Source organism: Aphelocoma coerulescens, chromosome 8 (genome assembly GCF_041296385.1).
Source record: "Aphelocoma coerulescens isolate FSJ_1873_10779 chromosome 8, UR_Acoe_1.0, whole genome shotgun sequence".
Lineage (NCBI taxonomy): Eukaryota > Metazoa > Chordata > Aves > Passeriformes > Corvidae > Aphelocoma > Aphelocoma coerulescens.
This window is the reverse complement of record NC_091022.1, coordinates 30579477-30604583: the sequence shown is the minus strand read 5'-3', so window position 1 is coordinate 30604583 and position 25107 is coordinate 30579477. Positions and strand designations below refer to the sequence as shown.

The 25107-nt window shown below is 45.7% G+C and overlaps 1 protein-coding gene across 10 annotated transcripts in view; it reads right to left on the bottom strand.

Moving 5' to 3' along the window:
- The window catches only part of NFIA (nuclear factor I A), a 250083-nt gene that overhangs the window by 9532 nt on the left and 215444 nt on the right, over positions 1–25107 (bottom strand). For 7 of the 10 annotated variants that reach the window (XM_069023557.1, XM_069023547.1, XM_069023550.1 and 4 more), the window contains one exon: positions 20417–20508. The exons of the other annotated variants lie outside the window; for them this stretch is intronic. In XM_069023557.1, coding sequence (XP_068879658.1) covers positions 20417–20508 — 92 coding nt within the window. The remainder of the gene's footprint in view (positions 1–20416; positions 20509–25107) is intronic. 10 annotated transcript variants of the gene reach the window in all.

Genomic DNA, 25107 nt, shown 5'->3' with positions numbered 1-25107 from the left:
GGCCGGGGCTGGCGGCCCTGGGGTCCCCTGGCCCGGCCGGGCTCCGCCGCCCCCCCGCCCCTCGGTCCGTGTGTCCGGCCGCCCCGGCCGCTCCATCGGTCCGTCCCCCGCCGCCCCGCGCTCCTTCACGCATCTCGCTATTCACCCCGCGCCTCGCAGACAAGGTTACCCCAGAGCGGCTCTGTAATCCTTCACTGAAATAGGCTTTATTGATTGCTCTGGTCTATTGTTCCCTTTTCAAGTCCCCCAAGTTCAAGTTCATCCCGGTGTTACATCATGTCTCGTTGCTAAGGGCAACCAGACAGCCCCAGACGTGACCGCCATCCGCAAGCGCGGCGCTGCGCCCTCCCACCGCCGCCAGCCGCGCTGACGTCGAGCCCCGCTCCCAACACACTGAACTATTTATTCTGCCTAATTTATGACCTCCACAGCAAGAGAGACCCCCACTCCAAAAACCAACACTGTTGTATATTTAATTAATCTGTCTTTCTCTGGCACTTGGGAAAGTTAGACAAAGGTCTAATTATTGTGTGTCGCTCCCCACACTTTTCTTTTTGGGGTGACTATTTGCATGGGAAAAGAAACGGCGAGGCTGGGCGCGAGTCCCCTCCCTCCAAAACACCTTTTTTTTCCCCCCTGCCCTATTGACATTTCATGAAATACTTTAGCTGCTTAAGGGAATTAGAAAAAAAAAAAATCTGATGTGAATGTAACTCCTTCGGAGTTGGTATTCAGTAACACAAATCAACTCATGACATGTTTAAATTTAAATGCTAACCACACACTCTGCGAGTTACTTTAAAGGTTAGTTTTTAATCAATAGAAGTTGCTGACTCGGGAGTTTTGAGCGGCGCAGTGCAGCTCTGGGGCCTTTGTCTCGCGTTGGGCTTTCAAACTTTTTTTTTTCTTGAGATGATTTTAGCAATGATTTGCAGACACAGAGCGCTATTGTGCTCCTGACTAGCAACATGTCAATAAAGGAGTAGAGTTACCATGCACTAGGGTGTCAATATGACTCCTGCAGACACTGCTCGGCCTTAATACCAATGAAAAACTTAATTAACCCTTCCAGGAGCGACCCAAACCAAACCGCAAGCTCGTTTCAAAACTTCCTTGCCGGGGCTCTGCATGGCCTTGACTGAAAAGCTGCTTTTACAGGACCCAAACTCGGAGCGCTTCGCCAACAGCTGTGTCCCGCTCCGGCTGCTCCTGCAGCCCCACTTGCATGAGATGTTTTATGGGCTGAGGCAGCAGAACAGCGAGACAGAGAGCGCATTTACCCAGCAGATCCCACCAGCACCGCTCTCGGGACACCGGTTTAATTTAGAGCATCTTACAGCTGAAGCGCACACACAGAATGATCCTCCTTTTTCTGCTAATCATTTTAATATTAAGATCTCATATCCCCCTCAAGCCTCCTAGACACGTCTAAGTCTTCCAGGATTAGGGCTGAAGAGCACCATTGTTCCTCTGAAGCACCTGTGAAACTTCTCTGCGAGGGAGAGGAGACCTCCGGCCTCAAATGAAAACGTCTAGGAAGCGTATTAGGCACTTGGAGACCCGATAGCTGGGATCTATGAAGGGTTTTTTTGCATGATTAGGGAGCTTAGAATGAAAAGAAGAAGCCTGGATCCCTACATTTAGATGGCTGAAGTATTTTGTGCCTTGCTTTAGAGTGCTGCTCAATGTCTAAGCACCTCACCCATTTCATCCCTTCAGTTCTGTAACTTATCCGACTGCACCCACTCGGAGAAGGCGGTGTTGCCTTTCTTAATTTAAAATCCCCATTTAAATCATGGGCCCTATCACAGTACAGTCAGGATGATATTATCTCCGTGCTTTTTCATAAAAGAGCCGGTGTTTTATTTCCCTTCTATTTACTTTGCAGTACTGTTCTCCCAGCGAGTTTAGAGCTAAATGAACCCACTGGAGCTAAAGGTCCAGCTCAGTAAAATTGCTGCCACACAGTTGTCGGTGCCACTACGAGTCTGTATTGTCCTGCCGAGCATCGTGCTGTCCTTCTCCAGCGCTCAAGGTGAAACATCAGAAAGAATTCTGCAGTCCAGTACGAGATCTTTGCTTCCCTTTCTCCAGTCAAATGAAGAAGTAATCTCATCAGGTTGAAAAGTGCTGACTAAGGATTTAATAAAGTGCCTGCAGATGTGTGTCATCTCTAAGGTATTCAACTCATGTAATGCAAAACAGTTCCACACTGAATGTGCTTATAAAATTCCATTTAACCATTGCAGAGCTCTATTTTACTGTTCTCCAAGGAGTATTATCACACTTTTTTTTCCCCCCCCTAATTTACAGCACCATGAAAGTTGAAACTCGTATTTGAGAATCCTCACAGTAGTAAGGTTTTATGATCCATAAACAATATCTACTTGACTGAATCCTAAACAGGAAGTCTGAGATGGCAATTACGGTTCTCTGATAAAGCAAGTCTATTTGTTTCTTATGCATTTCTGGAGATAGCAGACACACAAAAATCCTCCAGCCACTCCTGACAATCAGCTCCTTAGCGCAGGAAGAACAGCAAGGAAACATTCTGTGATTCTGGGTATTTAACAGGCAAAAAGCTCAAAGTGCCTCATTGACTCCTGTAGCAGTTTCTGCCCGAGTCAGGAGCCCAGGAACAGGCCCACTGTTTATGAAAACCTTCTTAAACCAGCCTTCCTGCACGCCGTCCCTCACCCCAGGCCTCCCCGCGAGCACCGCTCACGTGTTTCCAACCAGAATGACAATCAAACCCAAACTTGTTCCATTTGCTTCTACCTGCACATCTCCTGCCCCAACAATGGGACCTTTCAGCTCGTGCAGAAAGCCAGGGCTGTGCACCCTCCCTATCTGTTTTTCGAATTAAGAAGTTAAACAAAAGTCCTCAAGGGCAAAGTTTAACGCCGCGGAAGGAGGTTGTTAATGTGGAATCCAGAACTGGGTGTGACAGTTGGCTTATTTCTCCGGGCAATGTAGGTTATTTAAGGACATTCACACGTTTGAAACTCTGACAAACTCCATGCGCAGAAGTTTGGCTTCCCCATACCCACTCAGGGCTCAGAGCTGCTCAGTGATAGCCATTTTCTTTAGGTTCCAGCCCAGTTTGTGTGCCCGGTGGCGGGACGAGTCGGTGCCATCGGGACTTCAAACGCGGCTGCCCTGGTGCTGTGGCCGTTGCTGCCCCGGGCGCGTGCAGGAAGCGATTGCTGCACGGGCCCAGGTGGGAAAACCCACCTGTGATAAGAGCCTAAATAAAAAAAAACCCTACAGCTTTAGAGCTCGCCGGCAAAGCGGCTGTTTGGGCAGCCCAGGCGAACCCGAGCCGTGACCGCCGGCACCTGAGAGGGCTCACCGCGGAGCGTTGTTTTGTTTGGGGATGACATTTCAGTCACCTCAAGAACTTTGAGGCTCCCACGAACATTAACCCCAGGGAGGTGAATTGGGGTAACGAATCCTTCCGGTTGCAAAGATAAAATGAGAATGTGAACAGTTAGGCAGCAAACTGGGCCTTTTGGCATCACCTTGTGAGAGGTGCCGGGAAGGCTCTTCCCCACGGTGCGTTGTGTGAAAGCAAGGGGACAAAACTGGGCCTTTGATGCCATTTCAAAAGGGTTGCTAGGGTGAGGGGAGGCAGTGGCAGTTCAGCTTCTGGTGTGACTGGCTGGAGAGCTCCTGCACATACAGCAACTGCCTTCAGCCACATCTGAATTCATCCCACTCTTAAAGTGCTTCCTCCAGAGTTTCTCCAGGCCCAAAATCTGATCCTACTGCATAGGATCGAAAGGTGAATATAAAAGACAAGGTCACCTTTGGGCCTGTGGAAGTTATTTTCTTAGAGCTGGGATTAATTATTCAGTAATTATATTTTCCAAGCTGAAATACCAACAGGGACGTAGGTAGCATGTTGGTCATCCCCAAAGGGACATAAAACAGTGAGAGAATCTTCTGGTTGTCCAGCATCCGCACCCGGGAGAGTCACACGCCCCACTCAGAGCACATTTATATTGTCTGGAGGCAGATAAAACCTGTCCCGGGAGGGACACTGGTCTCCAGGCGATGCGTACAATAGTTTTTGCGGGAATGCCAGTTGTGGCAAACTGCATTAAATTACGTGCAATAATTTTGTAATATGCACTTTTGCCTGCTGACTATTAAAAATGTATAGTAGTCCAAACCACTTCTCTCCTGGGACCAACAAACTCACTTCAGGCAAGATTTCTGCTTGGGTTCAAACCTCAAGTTGGGAACAGCTAGTGTTTTTAAATAAGTCACCCCAAACCCTCCCAAACCTATGAAAACACACTCATACAGTAACTCCTGCTGTTGTTCCAGACATCTGAATGTTCCAGTAAAGTGTCCCAGCTGGCCCCAGATGTTTCTTAAGTATAAAGCAATGCTCTGAGTGCTGGACCCCCTGCTGCCCCGACCTGGAGCTCAGCGGATTAAAGATTGACTGCGCTATGACATATTCGCATTTAGCCTGAATATAATACAGCAAAGACTTATCAATGGCAAATGTTTGAAATGTAACCCAGCCAGCAGAGTAGGCTGGCACTCTGAATATGATGTATAAATAATGTATGGGAACTTAAGATCTAAATTAGATCTACAGGAAGAAAACTTTCCCTTTTCTCTGCCTCTAAAAGAAAAGTTCTCTCACAATGAGGTCATTTTCCTGCCCGTCTTTTGGTTTACAAAATTGCTTTTAGGCAGAGGGTCTTCCCTTTACTTGGGGAACATTTTGCCAGTTACAGTTTTCTTCCAGTTTTCTAAACAACCAAGCAAAGAAGTTCATTTATTTGTTAGTAAATTGACTTTGAAATCTGCAAAATAACTTCTAAACTTTGCGTGGTCGGCTGAAAGCTGACTGCAGCCACGCTAAACTGCAACCCTTGCTGTTTAAAAAAAGAAAAAAAAAAAGATAGTGGAGTGAAAGAGAGAGAGGAAAAAGAAAGGGAGAAAGAGAGAGAAACAATCCCATTTTGGTTTTTGTTAGAGGACGGCATACTACATAGATCAGAGACTTTTCAAAAAATAAAAACCCCCACTGTACACAAAGCACAGGAAAATGTGAGGAAAAAAGGAAAAACCTAAAAGCAGCTTAGAATGTGTTAACTCTGCCATTCTGTCAGCTTAAAGAGTATTTTATGCTTGATCAACAGCTCTCTTTTATTATGCTTTTCTTTCATTCATTCAAGACATCAAAGACCAGAACCACCAGTGTACCTGATCTACCAGAAGAACTTGTAAGGGTGTTCTAAAGAAACGGGGGTATTGGGAGCCAGACACCCCTGCGGACAAGGCAGTTCAAAGAGAATATTTCAACAATGATTACATTTTGTAAATCTTTGTACGAAAGACAGCTTATTTCCTGCTTTTTTCATGAAAAATAGATTCTATCCATTAAAGTGAGCCCACAGTATGAAAGTTACTTGAGATCTGAGGTACAGCAAGCGGATTAAGTGGAGGGTGAGATGAAATCTTTGAGAGAGACGATGGCTTTCTCTGATATTTGTCGCTGCCATAAGGTTTTCCGAGTGGGCTAGAAACTTTCTTTTTTTTTTATTATTTATTTGTAGACTTGCTGGTGGCGGCGAAGCCGTTTGTAAAAGCAAAATAAACCGGAATGAATCAGAAAGGAAAATCGCAACAAATAAAAAAGGAACTGAGAAAACAAACGGCTGCAAAAAACCTTTTGACATGTTTGAAAGGAAAACTATATATATTTGCCCCGCTCCGAAAATCGCAGGCGAGCCATTTAAATCCTGCAGACAACTCCAAAGTGCAGCGCACAGACCCAAGCCAGCTGTTTACTTTTCCAAGCCCGTGGTGGTTTCTGCATTGATAAACTATATAACCTCACACACACAGAAGGGATTTTAGCTATGCCAGACCTCATTGCTCTGTCCCGCTCTCTTTATGTGCTGTCACAGAATAAAAATGATCCTAACACAAACGCTGAAATAAGATCTCGCTCCAGAAAGAACATCTTTGTAGATATTTCCTGAGTTACTGCCAAGCGGGATTTTTTTCGCCCATTCATCCTTTCAAAGTTTTGCTATAAACATAGCCAAAATTGTTCGGGAGTAATCAGAAATGACCAAAATATGACCCCCCAGCCAAGGCCAGCTGTGGGGAGAAGGGGAGGAAGCTGCCCCACGCCTGCGGCTGGGACAGCAGCCACCTCTGCCACCATACCTGGGTGACACCCGCCGGCATCAGCACCTTGCTTCCCCCCCTCTGTACACGCTTTTGCAAGAGAGAAAGGAACCAGCGGGATGCATGGAATCAAAGAGGCAAAACCAACTTTAAACCCACCTCGTGGCTTATATCTACTATTGCGAAGTAAAAGCAAATGTGCTGCGAGGGGGGGGTGAGTTCTGCGCTTTACGCCTCGTTTTTAGAAAGCCCTGTATTTTCCTCTGCTGGAAGCACAGTTAAATTTGCTCGAGAGTGCAACAATTCCGTATTTCTTGCAGCAGATCTCACTCATTTCTTTCCTTTTATGAAACAACACGTGCACGGGGACTTGGAGCTGCTTATAACCTCATGCCGGGAAGTCCCGTGGAAACTGGGACGGCAGACACACCGCTGCGACGGGGCTTTCCAACATTTTGCTTGGATGAGAGCAAAACCCTTTGGCTCCCTGAAGTACAGCTTCCCCCTGGACACGGCACAAAGCCGCTGGGTGCCCGGGGACCCCCCAGCCCTGAGGGTGGGTGCCCGGGGCCTGCGGCGGCACCGCTCCCAGCCCCTCGCGGCCGCTCTCAGCCCGTCCCAGGCTCCGGCTGCGCCTTCCCAAGTTCAAGTTCAGGTTTAAGGGAAATAAACCGCTCCTCGGGAGCCTGCAGCCAGCCCTCATTTCCATGTGATCCCTCTGAACTTCGCCTGCGCCAGCGCGCCCTGTTTCCAGGGCCCGCCGAAGGAATGTTTTACAGTTAGAGCCCGCAGTGCTTTCTCAGGCATTTCAGACCCAGAGGCCCAAGTTTCAAGCTGCAGCATTAAAAGTTTCCACAGAGCTACTGCGGGGGGGGGGGGGGCGGGAGGGAAATGAGGAGAACAATATCGTCTTAATTGTCTCTATATAGCTCCACAGTTAAAGTATTACTTTTTAAAGGGACATAATTTATTCTGGAGGCACGGTGTTATAACAACCAGTACATACTTTCACCGCAGCGTAACCCGCTCTATTCTTCATTGTTCTTTCTGGTGGTGTTGCTTTTGCAGAACTCCTTGTTACGCCGTCCCCGATACTGTACTTACAGTTTTATTCAATTTAAGCCAGTTCCTGCAGTCCTCAGGCGAGCAACCCCCCCCACCCCCCCAAAGCCTCAGGAGTTCTGCCTGCATCAAGGCTGCAAAAATAATCTCCCCTCAACCACCGTTCTTCTCCCCCCCAAAGTTTCTTTACTTTTATTGCTTTAGACAATCGGGGAAAGTCATCCAAAGAAAATCAACCCCCAGCCTGGGCCTCCCAGGCTCGGCTCGCAGCGAGACAGCCCGAGCACACACGCACAGACACACACGTACACACACACCCAGGGGTTTGCCCCGGCACTCTCCTGCCCCGTCCCGTGCCAGCGGAGCCACAGGAGCTACGTGAGGGGCCCAGGGGCCGAGGGGTCCCAGTGGGATGGATGGCTCTGCCAGCAAGCCGCTGCAGAGGCTCTGGCTCTTTGCTCTGCAGTTTGGGGTACAAAAGGTAGTTTTCAGCCTTCTTTTTCCCCATTTCTCCACTGGAGAGCAGGGAGTAGGGGAAAGTCACTACAGTCTTGAGAGGTTGAAGGCTGAGGTGGCCTTTCTCTGCCCTGGTCACCCAGCTCCTGTATCATCCTGGCTCTGAGAGCCTCGACGGAGCTATGGGGGACTCATCTGCCACCACATCCCTGTCCAGGGGCTCCCCGTGGTGTAACAGGAGAAAACCCATCATGGATCAAAAGGTAGTTGATCTACAACTACCAAAGGTAGTTCAGCTGCTTTTTTTGGCTGCCCTGAGAGTACTTCAGAGCATACAGAGGAAAGTGAGGGGAGAAAATAACTTGGGCTGGACAGGGGAGTGAGCACTCCCTTCAAAATACCCGCAAAAGTCAGGCCCCTGCCTGTGCTCTTTGTCTGTGGGTGAAGTGAACAAATGAGCAGCCCTGTGGGGAGAGCAAAATGTGCCCAGCCTGATCAAAACAGGGCAAAAACCAGGGGGGACAGGTCAGTGGGGACCGGGAGGCACAGGGGAGGAATTGGAATGTGGGCAGCAGGAACAGCGGGGCTGGCAGGGCACACTCCAGGCCAAGGGACAGCTGGGGACCCCAGGATGAGGGCACCAAGACAAAACAGCATGTTTTGAGAAGTGGGCAGAGCAAGGTTGGGTTTGGAGACCACAAAAAAGGAAGAGGAATTGGGGGTTTGGCAAGTCCTAGGTGTTACTGGGCAAGGAGATCAAAACCGGTCTCCAAATTAACACGGGCAGAAATAGGAGCACAGAGGTAACTCTGGCACTTTTGACCTTTTAAAATTACAGGAGACAGTGAGCTGGAGGAAAAATGACTTGATTCATCAGGAAATCCCCCCTTCCCAAAACTCCTCCCAAAAAAAGAAAGCCAACAGGGCAGCGAGCTGAACAAAAAATCTCTCCTGAATGTGGGAACTTTTGACATCTGCCTTTTTCCTGATGCTTTGTGCCTTGCTAAACTGCTCTAAGAAAAATGGAAGGTCGTACATCATGCTTGTGTTCAGGGATGCAGCTGTGGGGATCCATGAAGGGACTTCTGTCACACTGTGGGGAATCCCATCCAGGGATGAGTCCTGTAAAAATCCACTGGGGCCATAGGGGTCAGGATGCTACAGGAGCAGTGTGAGTGGGGCAAGGAAAGACCACCCCAGGCTCCAGAGGTTGCCAGCTCTCCGTTGGAGAAATGGAAAAGGCTTTGCAGCACATGATCTGCCTTTGGATGAGGAAGGACGTATTAGACATGGTTGGCTAAAGGGAGTTGGGTCTTGGCCTAGCTTGGAGCAATTTTCACACATACTGTGAGATGCCAGTGAAAGTCCTGGTGGAGTGTAAAGTCATTAAATGAGATGAAATTAAACAATTTAGTTATTTCTGTTTCATCATATTTGTGCAGTATGGCAGGCAGAATGAATTACTACTAATGATCAAATTTAGTAATACTAATTAAACTATCTCAATTTAATTAATACTAACAGAGAAAACAGACAAAATTACTAATGTAAACCTTGAACTTAAAATCAAAAGGTGCCTCTTCACTTTTGTGAGTCACTGAATGTGAGGCTTTTCCCTGAAAATAGCTTGTGTAGAAGTGGCTCTTTGTACTCCCTAAGTAAGCTGCTCCATTGTATGGATAACTACAGCTCTCCTCCAGCTTTCTTTCCCCCCCTTTTTCTCCTAAATGTTACTACTTTTACTCGTGTTCCCAAAGAGCTTCCAGGAGAAGAATCTGAGCTCTGTTCAGACTCACTCAACATCAACAGCACTGATAAAGCAGTTACCACTACTGGGACAAATTCTGCCCTGGGTGCTTGCAGGAAGAGAGTTTATAAAGAGCCTGTGGAGCTTCCCTTGCTGGGAAATCAGGGAATCACAGAATGGCTTGGGTTGGAAAGGACCTTAAGGATCAGATGATCTTCCAAACCCCCTGCCATGGGCAGGGACACCTTTCACTATACCAGGTTGCTCCAAGCCCTGTCTAACCTGGCCTAAACTTTCAGATTTAGCTTACAAGACCAGTAATTTGGGAAAACCCCAAACCCCTCTCTACATCAAGGAAGATGGCTTTAGAGTCACTTAGAGTTAATACCTGTAGCCACAAAATAAAACCTCCACAGATGCAGAAGACTGCACTGCAAACCCTCTGCAAAGAAAATTAATTTTAACCTTTATCTTATCTGAAAAAGACTAGATTTACTCTACTGTGCATAGCTATAAGCAAAAGACAAGCATAATTAAACAAAAATGTTATTGTATTTCTAAAACAAACTCCTGCCAATAACAAATCTTCCAGCTCCTCCTCTCATCAACTTCAGTGAATGTACAGCTGGGTCCCATACCACAGATTCTCAGACATGATCTTTAACCCAAAGGACTACAAGAAAGTCCTTAAAGAAACCCCAACAAACCAGAGAATAGCCAAACAAGGAATATAATGTGTCAAAGTGTTCTTCCAAAACCTCAAATCTCGTTGTTCAGCACATGTAAAGATGAAAAAATGCAAGCCCACATGCAAATATCATACTTCAGTTTATCCCTTCTTTTTTTTCTTTAAAAATAGATACTTTTTCTGTTGTCATATTTTAAAAGGTGTAGTTATAGCAAAAGCACAAAAGGATACCTGAAGTTGTATAAAGCTGCTCCAAGCAATGCCAAATTGCATAGAATCCTAGAATGGTTCTGGGTGGAAGAAACCTTAAATCTTATCTTTTTTCATGTCCTGCAGGGCAGGGACACCTTCCACTGTCCCAGGCTGCTCCAAGCCCTGTCCAACCTGGCCTTGGACACTTCCAGGGATCCAGGGGCAGCCACAGCTGCTCCGGGGACCCTGTGCCAGGGCCTCCCTACCCTCACAGGGAACAGTTCCTTCCTAAAGGATTGTGTTCAGCCTCTGAGGTGGCTGCATTGTGTTGGTTGTGACTTTGGTTACTCGTATCTCATAATTAAAATTACATTTCATTGCCTTCTGCAGTTTATTCAGTGGCATCTCTTCATGTGTAATAACCAATGTTTGTAGAGATGATGTAACAGCTGGGTCACACAAGTGAATATGCCTGAGAATATTATGATTATAGTGTCAGTACTGTTTTCAAAATTGAATATTAATAACTAAAGCAAGTGAAAGGAAACCTAGAAGATATTTTTAAGTTTAGCCTCTTGGTTTTTTTTAGATCTTTTTTTCTTGAAATCCTGGTTTTAAATTAAACTTTTCCAGTTCTACCTCTGTTCAAGCAGAAAATGCCATCAAAGCAAAAGCCTAAAATGAGACGTGTTTTGCAGTTCTAAACTAAAGCCAGGTAAAATTTGAAAGCTGAAATTTCCCATGCCGTTAGCAATCCTTACTAAGAACAGACACCTTCGTCAAATTTAAAATATAAACAGGTTTTACTAAAATTGTGGTAATTTTGCTGTATTTCTTTTGAAATCCCAGTCACTTCCCCTAAATGTATGTAATTTACATTTCTCCAGGGCAGTCTAGCACTAGGGAGGTGATACTCAGTGTCTTTGGAACTTGGAATCTGCTGCAAACTGGGGAGTCCTTCTCTGTTAGGAAAAGGCTTCTTTTGGTCCCTTCTTGTGGAATTCAGTATTAATTTCAGAGCAGGACAGTCTGTTTTGCAAAGTATTCACCTCTGGAGCTTATTCATTCCTTGACCTCTGGGTTAGTGCCATTAAGCAAAGGTGATTCTTAGAACACAGGTAGCTTAATGCCTATCCACTGGGAAGGGTGTAGGGATAGTGGCCTTTAATTTTTGACCTTCATTGTAGACTGTGGTTCTAATCCTTTCATTGCAAAATTGTTAAAAAGTGTATATGGCAGTTGGCAAAAAATCTTAATGTTCCAGTAAATGCAAAAGCCATAAATTTAGCTGCTGACCTTTTCCATCCAGGTCACATGTGACACCTACTGGAGTTTGTCAGGCTGGGTGGAATTTATGGAGCTCATATAGGTATCAGCTGCAAAGGCTGAACTTTCATGAAATGTCTTTCAAAGGCACTTCCAAAACCCTTGTAAAAAGTCAGTATGGCTTTTTTCTTTTTTAAGGGTATACATTCTGCACACATTTTATAAGGTCTCATCCTGCCACCTCTGCAAATCTTCAGCACTCGGGAAACTTCAGCTCTTAAATTATTACTCTTCACAAAACAGAGAAATCAGGCCAGGCATGTAATTATTGTGATTACCAACTTCCAGCAGCCCCTTCCCAAGCCTGGCTCTCTGTGCACTCCTTTCTTTCTGGTGTGCAGCCTCCTCCTGCCCCTCTCTGGGATCGATGGTATCGATGGTGTATTGTCAGTCAGAGAAATGGGATTTGATAGTGCCCTCAAGCAGTTGCAAAAGGAGGGAAGGAATACAAAACCCACCCAGGTCCCCACCGTCAGCGTGAGATCAATGCTCTCAATAATACGTTTGCCGCCACGTAGCGCCCTAACTGTCGCAATTAATAATGTAGAAGGAGCTGATTAACTTAAGTAAAGTGCTCTCCACTGTGTAAACACATAAAGATCTATAGGGCCAAAGAGGAAAGAACGAACAAAACGTCATTTTTATATTTTATGTGGACACATTCTTGCTTTCTATTCTGCTCTTGTAACAATTACTGTACTAGCCACTCTGACAGAGTCAATAAATTGATCGTGGACCTGATGCAGCAGCGAGCAGACTAATCCAATACAGCATTATCTGCCGTGGAGGCTGGGGTGGGCAGTGGTGGCCAGGAAATCAGCCAAGCCAGCCAACAGCAGCAAGGGGCTCATAGCTATAACCTTGCCCTAGACTGGCTTGATTTGTGTGTGTGAACATAGGGATGTGAGCAGTGCTCTGCCCATGCTGCGCCCTCAAAGCCCTTCCAAGGCTCCAGTTGGCCACAGGACCCTGTGGTTCAGCAGGGATCAGCCCCTAAATGGGAGCTTGTGGCTGAGGGAGGTTCAGCTCCACTTTCATTTTCTCATGTTGGCAGCCATGAATTTAAACACCTGATGACTTTCTCTCCCACCATGCCAAAGTCATGCTCCCCTCAACTGCACCCACCACAACACAGCAAGAACTGCTGCCTGTCTGCTGAAAAACAAATCTGGGAGTCCCCTCCCATGCCCCCTGACCTGTGAACACAGGGGATGTCACATTTTGTCATCTTAAATGGCCACTTGGGTCTGGTATTATGTCTCTGACAGTGGTTGCAGCCCTCTTGGGAGGAAGCTGCAAGAATCCCTACAAAGGAGATGGACCAAAATGATTTGGCCTGAGGGGAAACTTCTTCCCAGCCCCATGCAGTAAGTTGTAGGCCTTGTAAATCCATGTTAGCAGGGAATATGAGATTGAAAAAATAAAAATAAAAGAAAGTTTCCTGCTGAATGGAAAAAAGAAAACTGTTTTTTGGCAGAAGTTCTTCAAGAAGGAGAACATAGGCCATTGTTATTATGAAGACTTTTCAATGAAAACACAGAAAATCATTGCCTTTTAGAGTAATTGTTTAGCTAAAGAAAGGTTACACAGCTTGTAGAGAATTTAGTAAGAAATTAAATCTCTCCAGCTCATTCATCATATTTCTGCATTTGCCAACTCTTCCCACCAGGCCCACACTTACTTCTTCCCTTTCTTCTCCCCCACTGTGGAATAAGTAATGGCCATAAAACCCACAGAAAGGCAGCCTTGCGCACAGGCTTCCTGGTTATTGTGAGGAGGGGGAAAACTCAATAAGTTTAATTGCTTAGTTTGGGAAATTCGTCTATGTCCATTGTAAATAATTCTATGCTGAATCTACTGGAAATAGGATGCTGAGTGCTGGTTTCCAAAAAAGAGTCTGAACTGTTCACCAGAGCCTATGAGGAGGAGGAAGAAAAAGCCCAGGAATAAGGATCTCCCCTGCTGAGGACTAACCCAGGCATTTTGGGACTGATTTGGCTCCAGTCCACTTTGAAGATGCAGCCAGATGATGGTATTGGGAAGTTTTCTGTGAATCTTTACCTTTATAGTGCAATATGTGCTTTTCTTTTTGAGGTGTGCTGTTCTCAGCTCTTTGTAAGAACTGACCTGAGAGTGGAATTCCATAGTCCTGCTCTGTGCAAGTTAAGTGGGCTCTGTGCCCTGAGCTGAATGGGAGGGAAGGGAAGGGGAGTGACCCTCATTTCTGGTCACCTTTGTGAACCTTGATAGAGTCTGGCACTGCATTTCCTCTCCACACTCTCTCTGGACTCATTTTAGAGCCATCTCCAGGCCGCCCTCAAGTTCAAAATGGTATCGCTATGTCCCGGGTGGAAGAGGAAACACAGCACCAACATTCAGGTCATGTGTCAGTACCCTGATGCCACTGGTCCAACAGCAAAACACTTTTTGGACAGAGATCAAAACTTTGAGTGATCATAAGAGGGCTCCGACCTCCAGGTGTTGGAGTAGAGCAGCCCTCGTTTCCCTTTGCCAGTATGGGAAAATCCACAGATCCCTGCAGGGTTTGGGAGCAGAGTGATCCCTCTAACTTCAGCACCTCTAGAGAGTAGCAGTCCCACACCCCAAAACTGTATTTTTATATCTGATCTATGCAAATTTCTCTTCTCTACACACTAGAGATGTTATTCCTTCATGGAAATGGTGTTCTGAACCTCCCACTACATTTGCTGGACAGGCCAAGAGAAAGAAAAGGAGCAATCAAGTCTCTGCTTAAAAGTGCTTTACAGCTGAAATTGGACACATGTACTGGCTTAGGGAGGTTACTGTATGGAATATGGAATTCTTAGGGGGCTGATTCAAACAAATGCTTCCAAATTGGTGTTCTTCATCTCCATTCACACTCAGACACAAGCAGTGCGTCCGGTCTCGAGGATGAGTGTTCTGATCCTGAGGAGGGACAGTCCCCTGAGCAACAAGTAGCTCTGACCTGGCTTATAAATAGTTCTGCTCAGAACCCCCAGAATAAAAGGCTTGGTGTTGTTCCTGCAGCCTCTCATGTTCTCTGCCATGTCCCCCACACACCCCTCGAGGTGTCCCTGCCCTGCCCCATGTGCGGCGCGAGGTGGTGGCTCAGCACAGTGCCACGAAATGCTGCCCCTACCCCTGCCTCCTCGGGGCCAGCAGGGTCCTGCCTGTCTGACCAGTGCCATTCCTGGGCTCTGGGAAACGGGAGGAAGGCAGCAGGGTGTGGAGGCAGAAAGGCCAGGCAGCCCGTGGTGCTCATTAATAAAGCACACGGCCAGGAGCTGTGCCGGGCTCAGCATCCCCTTGGGAGGGGGCAAAGGGCACAGCACGGTGGCAGTGAGCGGCAGGGATGGAAAATCCCTGTGAAGCCAGGCACACGTTTGATTTGTCCAGAGGAAAATGTGTGCACTGGTTTCTTTCTTCCATAGGGTGGCAATGGAACCTGGGCACAGAGCAGCTCCGCGGTTTCAGCTGCGGGAGCGAAGCGCTGGAGGAGCTGCATCAGCTTCCCAGTCAAGGTGCTGACTTTGATCTATGGATCCTATACGCTTTTGGGGCCTGCCACCTACGGGGCTGCTTCCCTGCCTCCCCTCCTCCAGCCTGCAGAGGGGCATCACCTGCACCACACTCCTCAGATTCCAGTGTCTGGGCAGCAGCGCCTGGCTGTTCTCACAGAAGGACCCTCTACTCTGGAATTTGCCTCCCCCCCGGTCTGACAGAGCTCACATCTGCTATCCTACAGGACACAGCATCCAGCTCATTTTTTTTCTCGTGCCCTTTGTTTTAAAGTGCTGCCAGTGAAAAATTGCAGGTTGCAGTTTGCTCTCTAAAAGGCTTGCAGGGAAGCAAAACAGGCTTTGCCTTGTCTCTGGGAAAGAAAGTAATTGTACAATTAGGTTTGTGTATGCACCTGAGGCACATGGTGGGTTTTTTTTTAGAAATAAATAAAAGCCCAAAAGGAGAAAGCTACAAAGATACCACTGTCTAATTTGGGAAAGGCGGAGAGCGGGAGCAGATCTAAAGGAGTTAGCAATTTCCTTGTACTATAAACATTTTGCTAAACTTCAGTGATTTCCCCCTAAGTTACTATTGCTCTTTTAAAGAATGTATTTCACAGGGTGCATTTTTGTACCTGGTCCTTATAAAGCTGTTCTGCTGAGCTTGCTGTTTTTCATACCTGTTATTTTGCTGCCTAGATAAGCTTGTTTAACTTTTGGGGTTTTTCTTAAACTTTATTTCAGTGTTCTAGGCAGGTTACAGGCCTTTTGTTTCAGTTGCTTTGTGTTATAAAGGATGAGCTCTAGACAGAGCTCTCTTGTAGCTGGGTGGCTCTAGGGCCCCACCAGGGAAAGTGTGAAAACACAAGACCTTTGCTTATTACCCAGGATCTGACTGTGCTTGGGCACTGTGCAAAGGCAGAACCAGGAAGAGCTTCTACTTCTGTTCTTCTAGAAATAAGTTTTATCTTTTCCTACAGAAAGGTAAGGGAATAAATATTTGGGTTTGTGCTTAACTAAGTTTTAGCAACTACCTGGGATGGATCTGATATAAAGTGTGTTTACATTAGAGAGGTATTTTTCCTGAAAGAGCTGGTCAGGGCTACAGGATTCACTTTCTCACAGAGTAAAGTGGTTGATTCTCTGCCTGGGTGCCTGCAGTGGGAGGCAGTTTCTGTTCCCTGCATCCTCATAACCTCCCTGTGCAGGGCACATGGGCCACTGGCAGGTAGGAGCGATTAGATGGAGCAGGCATGTGTTTCTCAGGAGCTGTTTTTAGCACTCCAAGTACAATTTCCAGGAAGATGCAGGCTAAGTAGGTGGCAAACAGGACTCAGCCTAGTAAACAATGTTTAGTGTGAAGTGGAGCTGCAGCACTCTGAGTACAGCACGCTGATCCCTAAAGGAATTTTGTACCCTAGAGCAAAGCCAGGGCATTAGAGAGCAGCAAGCAGCTTTTGGAGTGGTGAGTGGCAAGCCCTGGTCACAGGCTGCTGGTTTAGCATTCCCAGCTGCATGCACTCCCAGCCCATTGCCTGTGTTTCACTATTAATTTTAGGATAAAAATACCCCAAAATTCAGATCCCTTTATTCACCTTGTTGCTACGGACAGGCTCGTCCCTAATTAATGTGATGGGACTTTCCCATCCCTCTACCACTCTCCGTATTACAAGTCCTTGGCAATATGAGAGACGTATCTATTACTTAGTCATGAGGTGTCCAGACCAACTTGCTTTTGAAACCAGAGTCCCTGTACCCCAGGCATCCTGTATTTCTGATTTGCATATGCAAAAGGCAGTTAAAAAGCTGATGCCCCCATATTGCTTGCGAGTCAAGTAGCAAAAGTAAATGATTCATCAAGCAAAGGTTACAACACCTGTGCCTTTTTGTCAACATATACAGGGGATGCCAAGTCAAGTGTTGCTTCTAATAGTGCAAACAGAAATTTAGATTCAAATAACCCCCCAGACAGGACAATTGTGCAGTGACTGGAGTGCCAGAGTGATGGATGGTGCAAGCAGAGGATGGAGAAACAAATGAACTGAAAAGTTTGGAAACTGCTAAAACCAGGCAAAGCCAACAGCCCTTTGGGGGCTTTTGTTACTGAATCAGAACTACTGACTTAAAGCTGTTTAATTCCCCATCTCTTCTGTCATGGAGTGGTCATCCTGTTACAACCTTTGTTGACACAGGAAGATGGCTTTTTTATAAATATTATATAAATTCTATAAAATTCCTTTAAGGGGTTATATTTGACGCAACATGACATAAATCAGAACATAGTGCTCATGGAAACGGCTACTGATAATTTTTCTAATACTGATTAAGAAAGGTGTGTACCGGGTTTGGTTGTTTAGAAACAGCCCGGGACAGAATGATCCTTGCCCCAGCCCAGTCATGCTGTTGTACATTTGCCTGGGATTTTATTCCAATGTTCTGTGAAAGCCCATGTATGGGAACCTGCTCCTGTGCACAGACTCATTTCTGCAGCATCTGAAGACTGGTGATGATGATGATGTCCAATGTTGCACCAAGAAAACATCAGAGCCACCAAAAAGCTGATGAAAATACTTTCATATGGGTTGTAGCTGGACCATAATTTTTGAAAAGCAGATGTTCAGATACAGCCTTCATTTTTATTTTGTTGTTCCAGCAGTAAAGAGTCACTTAGCCCTTATATTTAAGCTTAACTTCCAGAAGCTCAGAGTGTTCCCTGCTTCCTCTTGTCTCAGGGAGCTGTGTCCCTGGCAGGTAGTAGTCCTCAGGACCTGTATCTTAGCCTGACTCTGAATGTATTATAAAGATCCTGATGGAAAGGAGCCACCCCAGCTGCTTTTTATAACACAGTCCTATGTGCTTTTACATTTTCATTTTGAAAATATCCTAAGTGGTTGTTCTATACACTAATGCTCTGCAAAAAGAGCACAAAAGCCTGTCTTTGTTTAGAGGAATGCTACATAAATCCCAAATCATTGCAGTTAGCACTTTTACCTCACTTCTCTGACTCAAAGCACAGTCATCTTCAGAGTTCTTTCATGAATAAGTAGTGAGTTTGCTGATAAATTATATATTTAGTATCAAGTGGGTTGTGGTGGTGTAATGATGTATAGAAGCAGGGAGATGCAGCTGGAGTCAGAGACTGGAAGTCAGTCTCCTTGCCCACTGCAGCATGTTAGACTTTAATTGAAAGCTGTGCTTGAGTATTGTTTTTCACTGTACAGCATTGTTATTCACTACACTGCATTACAGAGGAGCACTTAAAGTAACGCTAGAGCACTTTAAAATGATTTAAGTCATAAATAAGGAGGATAAAAGTTTACAGTCAACAAACTTAGCTGGGAAACTTAGGCTGCAGGATGCAAGTAAGTTTTAAATATTTCTGGAGACTTAATACTGTTGTGTCTTACTACATAATCAATTTACCAACTAGGAGTTTTTCAAGTCTTCTGGAAAAGGTAAGTAGCATTCTCTAAAGGGTTTCAGGTTTCCTGAGCTATGAAGGAAAAGACCAAGTGCTTAAGGACTTTAGCAGTGCACCTTAACATTCCTGTTTCCTGATTTCAGCGTATTTCTGTGTATTCCAGTTGCTCCCAAAACAACTGGAGAAATATGATTTAAATGTGAAGGTGCACGAACACTTGTCGCACACATGAACCCAATAAAGAACAAGGCTGGAAAAGTAGGGTGCAGGCTGAGTTTTGTTAAGGCATGAAAATACCCCCCCAGAATCTGATGGGTTAAACCCCTCTCTGCATTGCTGTTGTACTTTCTGTGACCCTATTTAATGCAGAGAAGGTTTGAGATTCGATATAGTTTAACCTGTGCTGTGCACAGAGCTATAAACTAAAGCCCCTAACAAATTGTACACAAGGAACAGACAGCAAAAAACCACGCTGTGCTCACAGGCAGCTGCTTGCAGCCCTGTAAACTGAAAATCTTTGGGAATGAGTGACCTGTGTTTCAGTGACACTGGAGGTGCTGAAGCCATCACAACGAGGAGTCTGTCTTCATGCACCTACTGTGGCTTGTGACAGCCATTAATCTGCACACTAATTATTCAGAAGCCTATAAACCATTCGAAAGAACTTACAAGAGCTAAGGGTAGTAATGCCCAGTTTGCTAGTTATTTGAATTATTACTTTTTAGTCATTGCAACCAGCTCAAAACAAAATCACAAATATTTTGTGCAGTTGACCTTTAAAAGAATTGCAACGTAGTCAAGCAATCACTTCAAACTATAAACTACAGTTGTCCTAAAGCACTAACTCTGCTCACTTTTTTATACCTTCCCCCCCATGATAACGTGATATTAAGCCCAGACTCAATTTTTTCAACATCTGGCTCAAATTAGCTGCTAACAAAACTGCCAACAACTATTTTCTTAATCGACCCTGGGAATTTGATACAGCTTGGAAAAAGCACATTTAAATCTCGTCCTTCTCCTAAAGAAACACAAATGTTTACTTGAGCTTCTGATTTGACCATAGCAGGACCATGAATTCAGCTAACCCAGCTTTATAGGCCTGCCTCAACTGGACTTTTTTCTCTCTGTGTAAGGAAACAGATGTGCTCACAATTACAAAATCTCCTGCTCGCTCAAAGCCCACCATGCAAATGACCAACCAGGAATTTGAGTATTTTTTTACATGGAAGTCACTGGAGCAGTCTCCCGTTGTGTCTGGTGGGGGACCACGGGGCACTGTTACCTGATGAGTCTCTCTGAGCTCCTTTTGCATATCACAGACTGGTTGGGGTTGGGAGAGACCTTAAAGCTCATCTTGTTTCATGGGCAGGGACACCTTCCACTATCTCAGGCTGCTCCAAGCCCCAATGTCCAGCCTGGCCTTGGACACTGCCAGGGATCCAGGGGCAGCCACAGCTTCTCTGGGCACCCTGTGCCAGGGCCTCCCCACCCTCTCAGGGAAGGATTTCTCCCTACCATCTAATCTAAACACACCTAATGCAGTGCCTGGGGAGCAGGTTGGAGCCAAAGCCTTTGAAATCCCGGCCCTAGAGCAAACAACTGCGTGCTGGGAGCCAACACCTTAGAAAGCGAGAGAGGCCCTTCCAGTTACGAAAGCAGCGTTATTACCACACAAGCCCAAAAAAAAAAAACAAACCACAACAGACAAACAAACTGCAAGTGACATTTCACTGTAGTTACTGAGACCATGTGGGTGAAGTGACAGCGGCAGTGCAGCTGCTCCGCGGGGACACGTTAGAGGACACTGGAGGAGGAGAAGAAGAGGCTGCAGGCAAACAGAGAAGTCGAAAGCGGCCCACCTGAGTCTGTTGAGGGATATTTACAAAGCTTGGATCCCGTGGTCCAACACTGACGAATCGGTTTGCGGGGGAGGTGCTGGGTGTCGAGTAGGCTGTGAAGGGAAGGGACACATGCGTTGAGGAAGCGGCACTAGATTGCACACGAACAACACCAAAACACACTGTCTCAGAGCCACCTAAGCAGATGTTTAACATAGAAATGTGCAAACGTTTTAGAGAGCGAGAGTTTGGTTTGAGACACTGGAAAGGTTTGGGCTTAATGGTGAGGGGTATCAACATGTAGGGGACTGGGCTGCTGGGAGAGGGGACAGCCACAACGTGGGCGCAGGGGAGGGTGTGCAGCTCTCCAGCCTGAAGGAGAACCATTGCAGGCCTTTCCATGATGGGCTGGAACAGGAGATTCCTGCAGGTCCTGACTGTTTTCACTGGAATGTCTGGTATCTCTATTTTTAACAGAGTTTTGTATAGCAATACCAAAGTGCTCATTAACAGATTCAGACCCTTTATTTCATGCTAATCCAGCATTCTCTCTGGATATAAAGTTTTGGTTTTCATACTGCTGTGGTCTGCACTCTAAAATGTTCACTTGATGTGTTTGACAAACTAGGAAGATCCTTTCGGTAAAAAATTAATGGGTTGCAGTTTCACTGGGGTGGTAAGTGCAATCAGTCTGAAGGCTGAAGCTGCCTTTAAAAACTGGAGTGGCTCCCATAAATGTAAAGCTATTAAATGCAATGCAAGCCAAGAACCCAGATTACTTCCAAACTTGAAGTACTTTAATGATTTTATTGTTGCATTATATTCTCCACTGCAACTGTCCACAATGCCACGTACTTCCACATCCAAAAGCTTTCAATGCATTTTTCGTCTTCTTCTCGTTTTAAAACCCTCACACAACCTTTTCCCTTCCTCAGTTTTTTGCATGTTTACATCTAATTTCAAATAACCTACATAGATGCCTTAATACAAAGAGGGCTCCTGTCTATTTTGAATATATTTGTGGGAATGCAATCTGTTGAATAAAATCCCCAGACAACCTAACTATCCAATGAAGAGACAAAAAAACAATAGTAAAAGGAAAGTCACTTGCCAAATTCCAGTCAGGCTAAATATAATGTTGAGGCCTCAACGTTACAGAAGAGTAGAGCGAGTTAAGAGGCAGAGAAGACACTGAGTTGGCTGTGTGGAGGAAACCCTGTTGCCTTTCTGAAGGCAAATGTTTGGTGAAGAGGTTATTACACTGGAGAAAACATTAAGACTGTGCCAAATCAGACCAATGCTCCACCTTAGCCATTGTCACCTCTCTTAGAAGCTATAAGCAAATGCAACCAAAACAGGTCACATATTTACTTTCTCCTCTTCTTTCCCAGCTCTGATTATTTCCAGCTCAGGGACTTCCTGTAGTTAAGGCCCTGGAGGGACTTCTCACTGATGAATGCCCAATCTGCACTTGGACCCATGTGGATGTTCTGCATCCCACGAAGCCCTTGGGTGAGGAGTTCCCAAGTCTAGGAACATGCAGAACCACATCCTTCCCTCCCCTCTCTGCCCAAGTTCACAAACATCTTGTGAAGCCTCTTAGTTCTTACAGTTTCATCAGAAAACTTCCCTTTCTCAAGATTCCCTGAAATCACCCCAGGAACTGCATATCTTCATTTCCTGCTGATATGAGGGGAGATTGTAACAAGGAATTTTTCCCACTTGTTTCTGGTGAGGTGATCTTTCCTCTCCAAGAAGCTAACACATGCAAAAATCATGCAAGGAACACTTCTCCTTCACATAGTCTTAAAGGAATTTAAGTACACTAATTCATCTTCCTGAGATAGTTTTGCAAATTGTGGTGCAGCTTGAATATTACAAACAGGTACACTGGGTGTTACTCATACCTGCAAATCAAGGAAGAAATTAACTGAGCAGATCTGGTGAGATGTTCTCCTCACCTTTTTACCATGTCAATTTGGTTAATAATTCAGAGAATCCACACATTTGTAAAGGACATTTCCCTGTTGCTAGTGCCATGTATTAAGATTCTTCTGTGCTGTTCTTTGTGGAGGGTTTTTTTTTAACTAACTAATGAACTAATGTTGTGCAAGACTTAAGAATTCCTTCTGCAGTGGGGAAAATTAACTTAGAGCTCAAAAATCAAACATCTGTTGTTTGGTTCTCCTGGTCTACTTTTAAGGAAGCAGATTGAGTGGAGAGGCCATTTAATCCCTTAGAGCAGGTAAGTTCCACCCAGAAGGGAAGGAACTCAAGATCTTGTTTACAGTTCCCAGTTGGCAGATACTTTTGCTGTGATATTTGGTAGAAAATCAAAGGGGAACCAGCAGAATGCTGACTTAAATGGCTTCTCTGTTCAAACAAAAATTCGAAAGCATTTGAAAAGTGTGCAATATGCACAGAAGTCCCCTCAAAGCTCGCTGGGTGAGTTGCTATGTATACCTTCCTTCCGCTCCAAACGATGTTTAACTTGCTTTCTGAAAATACTCGGATGTCAGCTTGGTATTTCCTTCAGGTCATATAACTGCCTTGCTGGAGCCAAGGGGGGAAGAGCACCAAAATGACAAATATGCAGAGGATTTACACTGGACTCTCCCAAGGTGCTGCTCCCTCTTCGTTGTAAAATGTCCCGGGATGTTTGCGGATTGTTAGGGGCCATTTTGGCTCGGAATATTAAGCTGATGTGGAACACACATTCCCCTGTTAGGGGGAAATTTGTTTCAGTAAAAGACACAAGTACTGAGTGTTGCTTAGACCATGATCAACTTCCAGCTGCATCTTACTGTCTTCAGATAAATACCCTTGTTTGACATGGAAGTGGGATTCCTGGAAGTCTGATCCCTAGACTTTGCTCCAAAATTAGGATGGGGCAAACTGTCTCACTGGATAAAGCTGGGTCACACTGTATTATAGCATACATATAAGCTAAGCTTATGCTGGGGTCTTCAAACTCCAGTCTGGGAAAAGCCAAAGCATGGAAAGGAGCAAGGAACAGCAGCCAGGTCTCTTAGGCAGATCTTCTCCAGATCTTATCAGCTTTGCTCCATGGGAATTGCACAGACCTACTCGAGTTTACATCAGCTGATAGCTGTCCCGTTGGGCATGAACAGAAACAGCTTCCTGCCCAGCCTGCTCTTTCTGCTACTGGGATTCACTAAGGATTGTCTGCAACATCATAGCCCACAGCCAAGGAAATGAAGGTGATGCCACAAATTTGGTATGATGCTTCACTTCAGGAACAAGCAAAACAGGGGCTGGCAGAGAAAGAACATTTGCTCACACAGACAGCTTTGATATTTAGCCAAAATGGCAAGAAATTGTATGAAAGACAAGACAAACAAACAGTTTTGGGGATGCTGTGTGTTTTAAAGTTGCCTGCAGTAGGGAAATGTTACTTTTAAATATACTTTCCTGAAATAATTGCTATTAAGAGTGTGTAATTTATCATGGTTCTGGATTAAGAGGATAAAATTCTGTTTGGGAAAGATGATTTGGGTGAGTGATGACCTAATGTACCTCTTGGTCTCCCTTTTACAGATCAGGATGACAGATGTGTTTGATGTGAAGAGTTGTCCTGTTTCTCATGCCATAGCAAGAGGATTAACTGGAAGAATGTGGTGCAGTAGAACAATTCCTACTGCAGTGCATTCTGCAGCTGAGAATCTGAGCAGGAACTGCAAATTTTAGCAAATTGAATGATAGAATCAACCCTCTTTTTTATGGATGGGGAAAGGAGCAAACAGAAAGCTCAAACTTGCCCAGAAGATGCTCAGTCAATGCGTAGCAGAGGAAGGGAGAGAAAGCCAATCTGATTGCAGGATCACGGAAATGTTTAGGTTGGAAAAGACCTTTAAGATCATTGAGTCCAACCCCTACCCCAGCACTGCCAAGGCCACTACTAACCCATGTCCCCGGGTGTCACATCCACATGGCTTTTGAATCCCTCCAGGGATGGGGACTCCACCACTGCCCCTGCTCCAGTGCTCAACCACTATTTCTGTGAATAAATTTTTACCAATATCCAACCTAAACCTCCCCTGGTGTGACTTGAGGCCGTTCCCTCTCCTCCTGTCCCTGTTCCCTGGGAGCAGAGCCTGACCCCCCCCCCCCCCCCCCCCCAGCTGCCCCCTCCTGTCAGGGACTTGTGCAGAGCCACAAGGTCCCCCCTGAGCCTCCTTTGCTCCAGGCTGAGCCCCTTTCCAGCTCCCTCAGCTGCTCCTTGGTGCTCCAGACCCTTCCCAGTTCCATTCCCTTCCCTGGACACGCTCCAGAGCACTTCAGTGTTTTACTGCTGGATTCGAGGTGTGGCCGCAGCAGCGCCCAGCACAGGGGACAGTCACAGCCCTGGTCCTGAGGCCACACCAGTGCTGATCCAGGCCAGGTGACATTGGCCTTCTTGGCCACCTGGGCATACCTGGACTCACGTCCAGCTGCTGCTGACCAGCATCCTCAAGTCCTTTTCCATCTTTCCAGCCACTCTGTCCCAAGCCTGGAGAGTTCCACGGGGTTGTTGTAACCCAAGGGCAGGAGCCGACACTTGGCTTTATGAATCCTGTACTACAGCCACAAGATCATTCTTATCCTGACACAAAGGCCATTTAACAAGAAAGCTCCTTTGTTCAAAGGGACATTAACCAGTAATGAGTTCGTTAAAGTTGTTAAGAGTTGTGAATCTCAGAAAATAACACTTT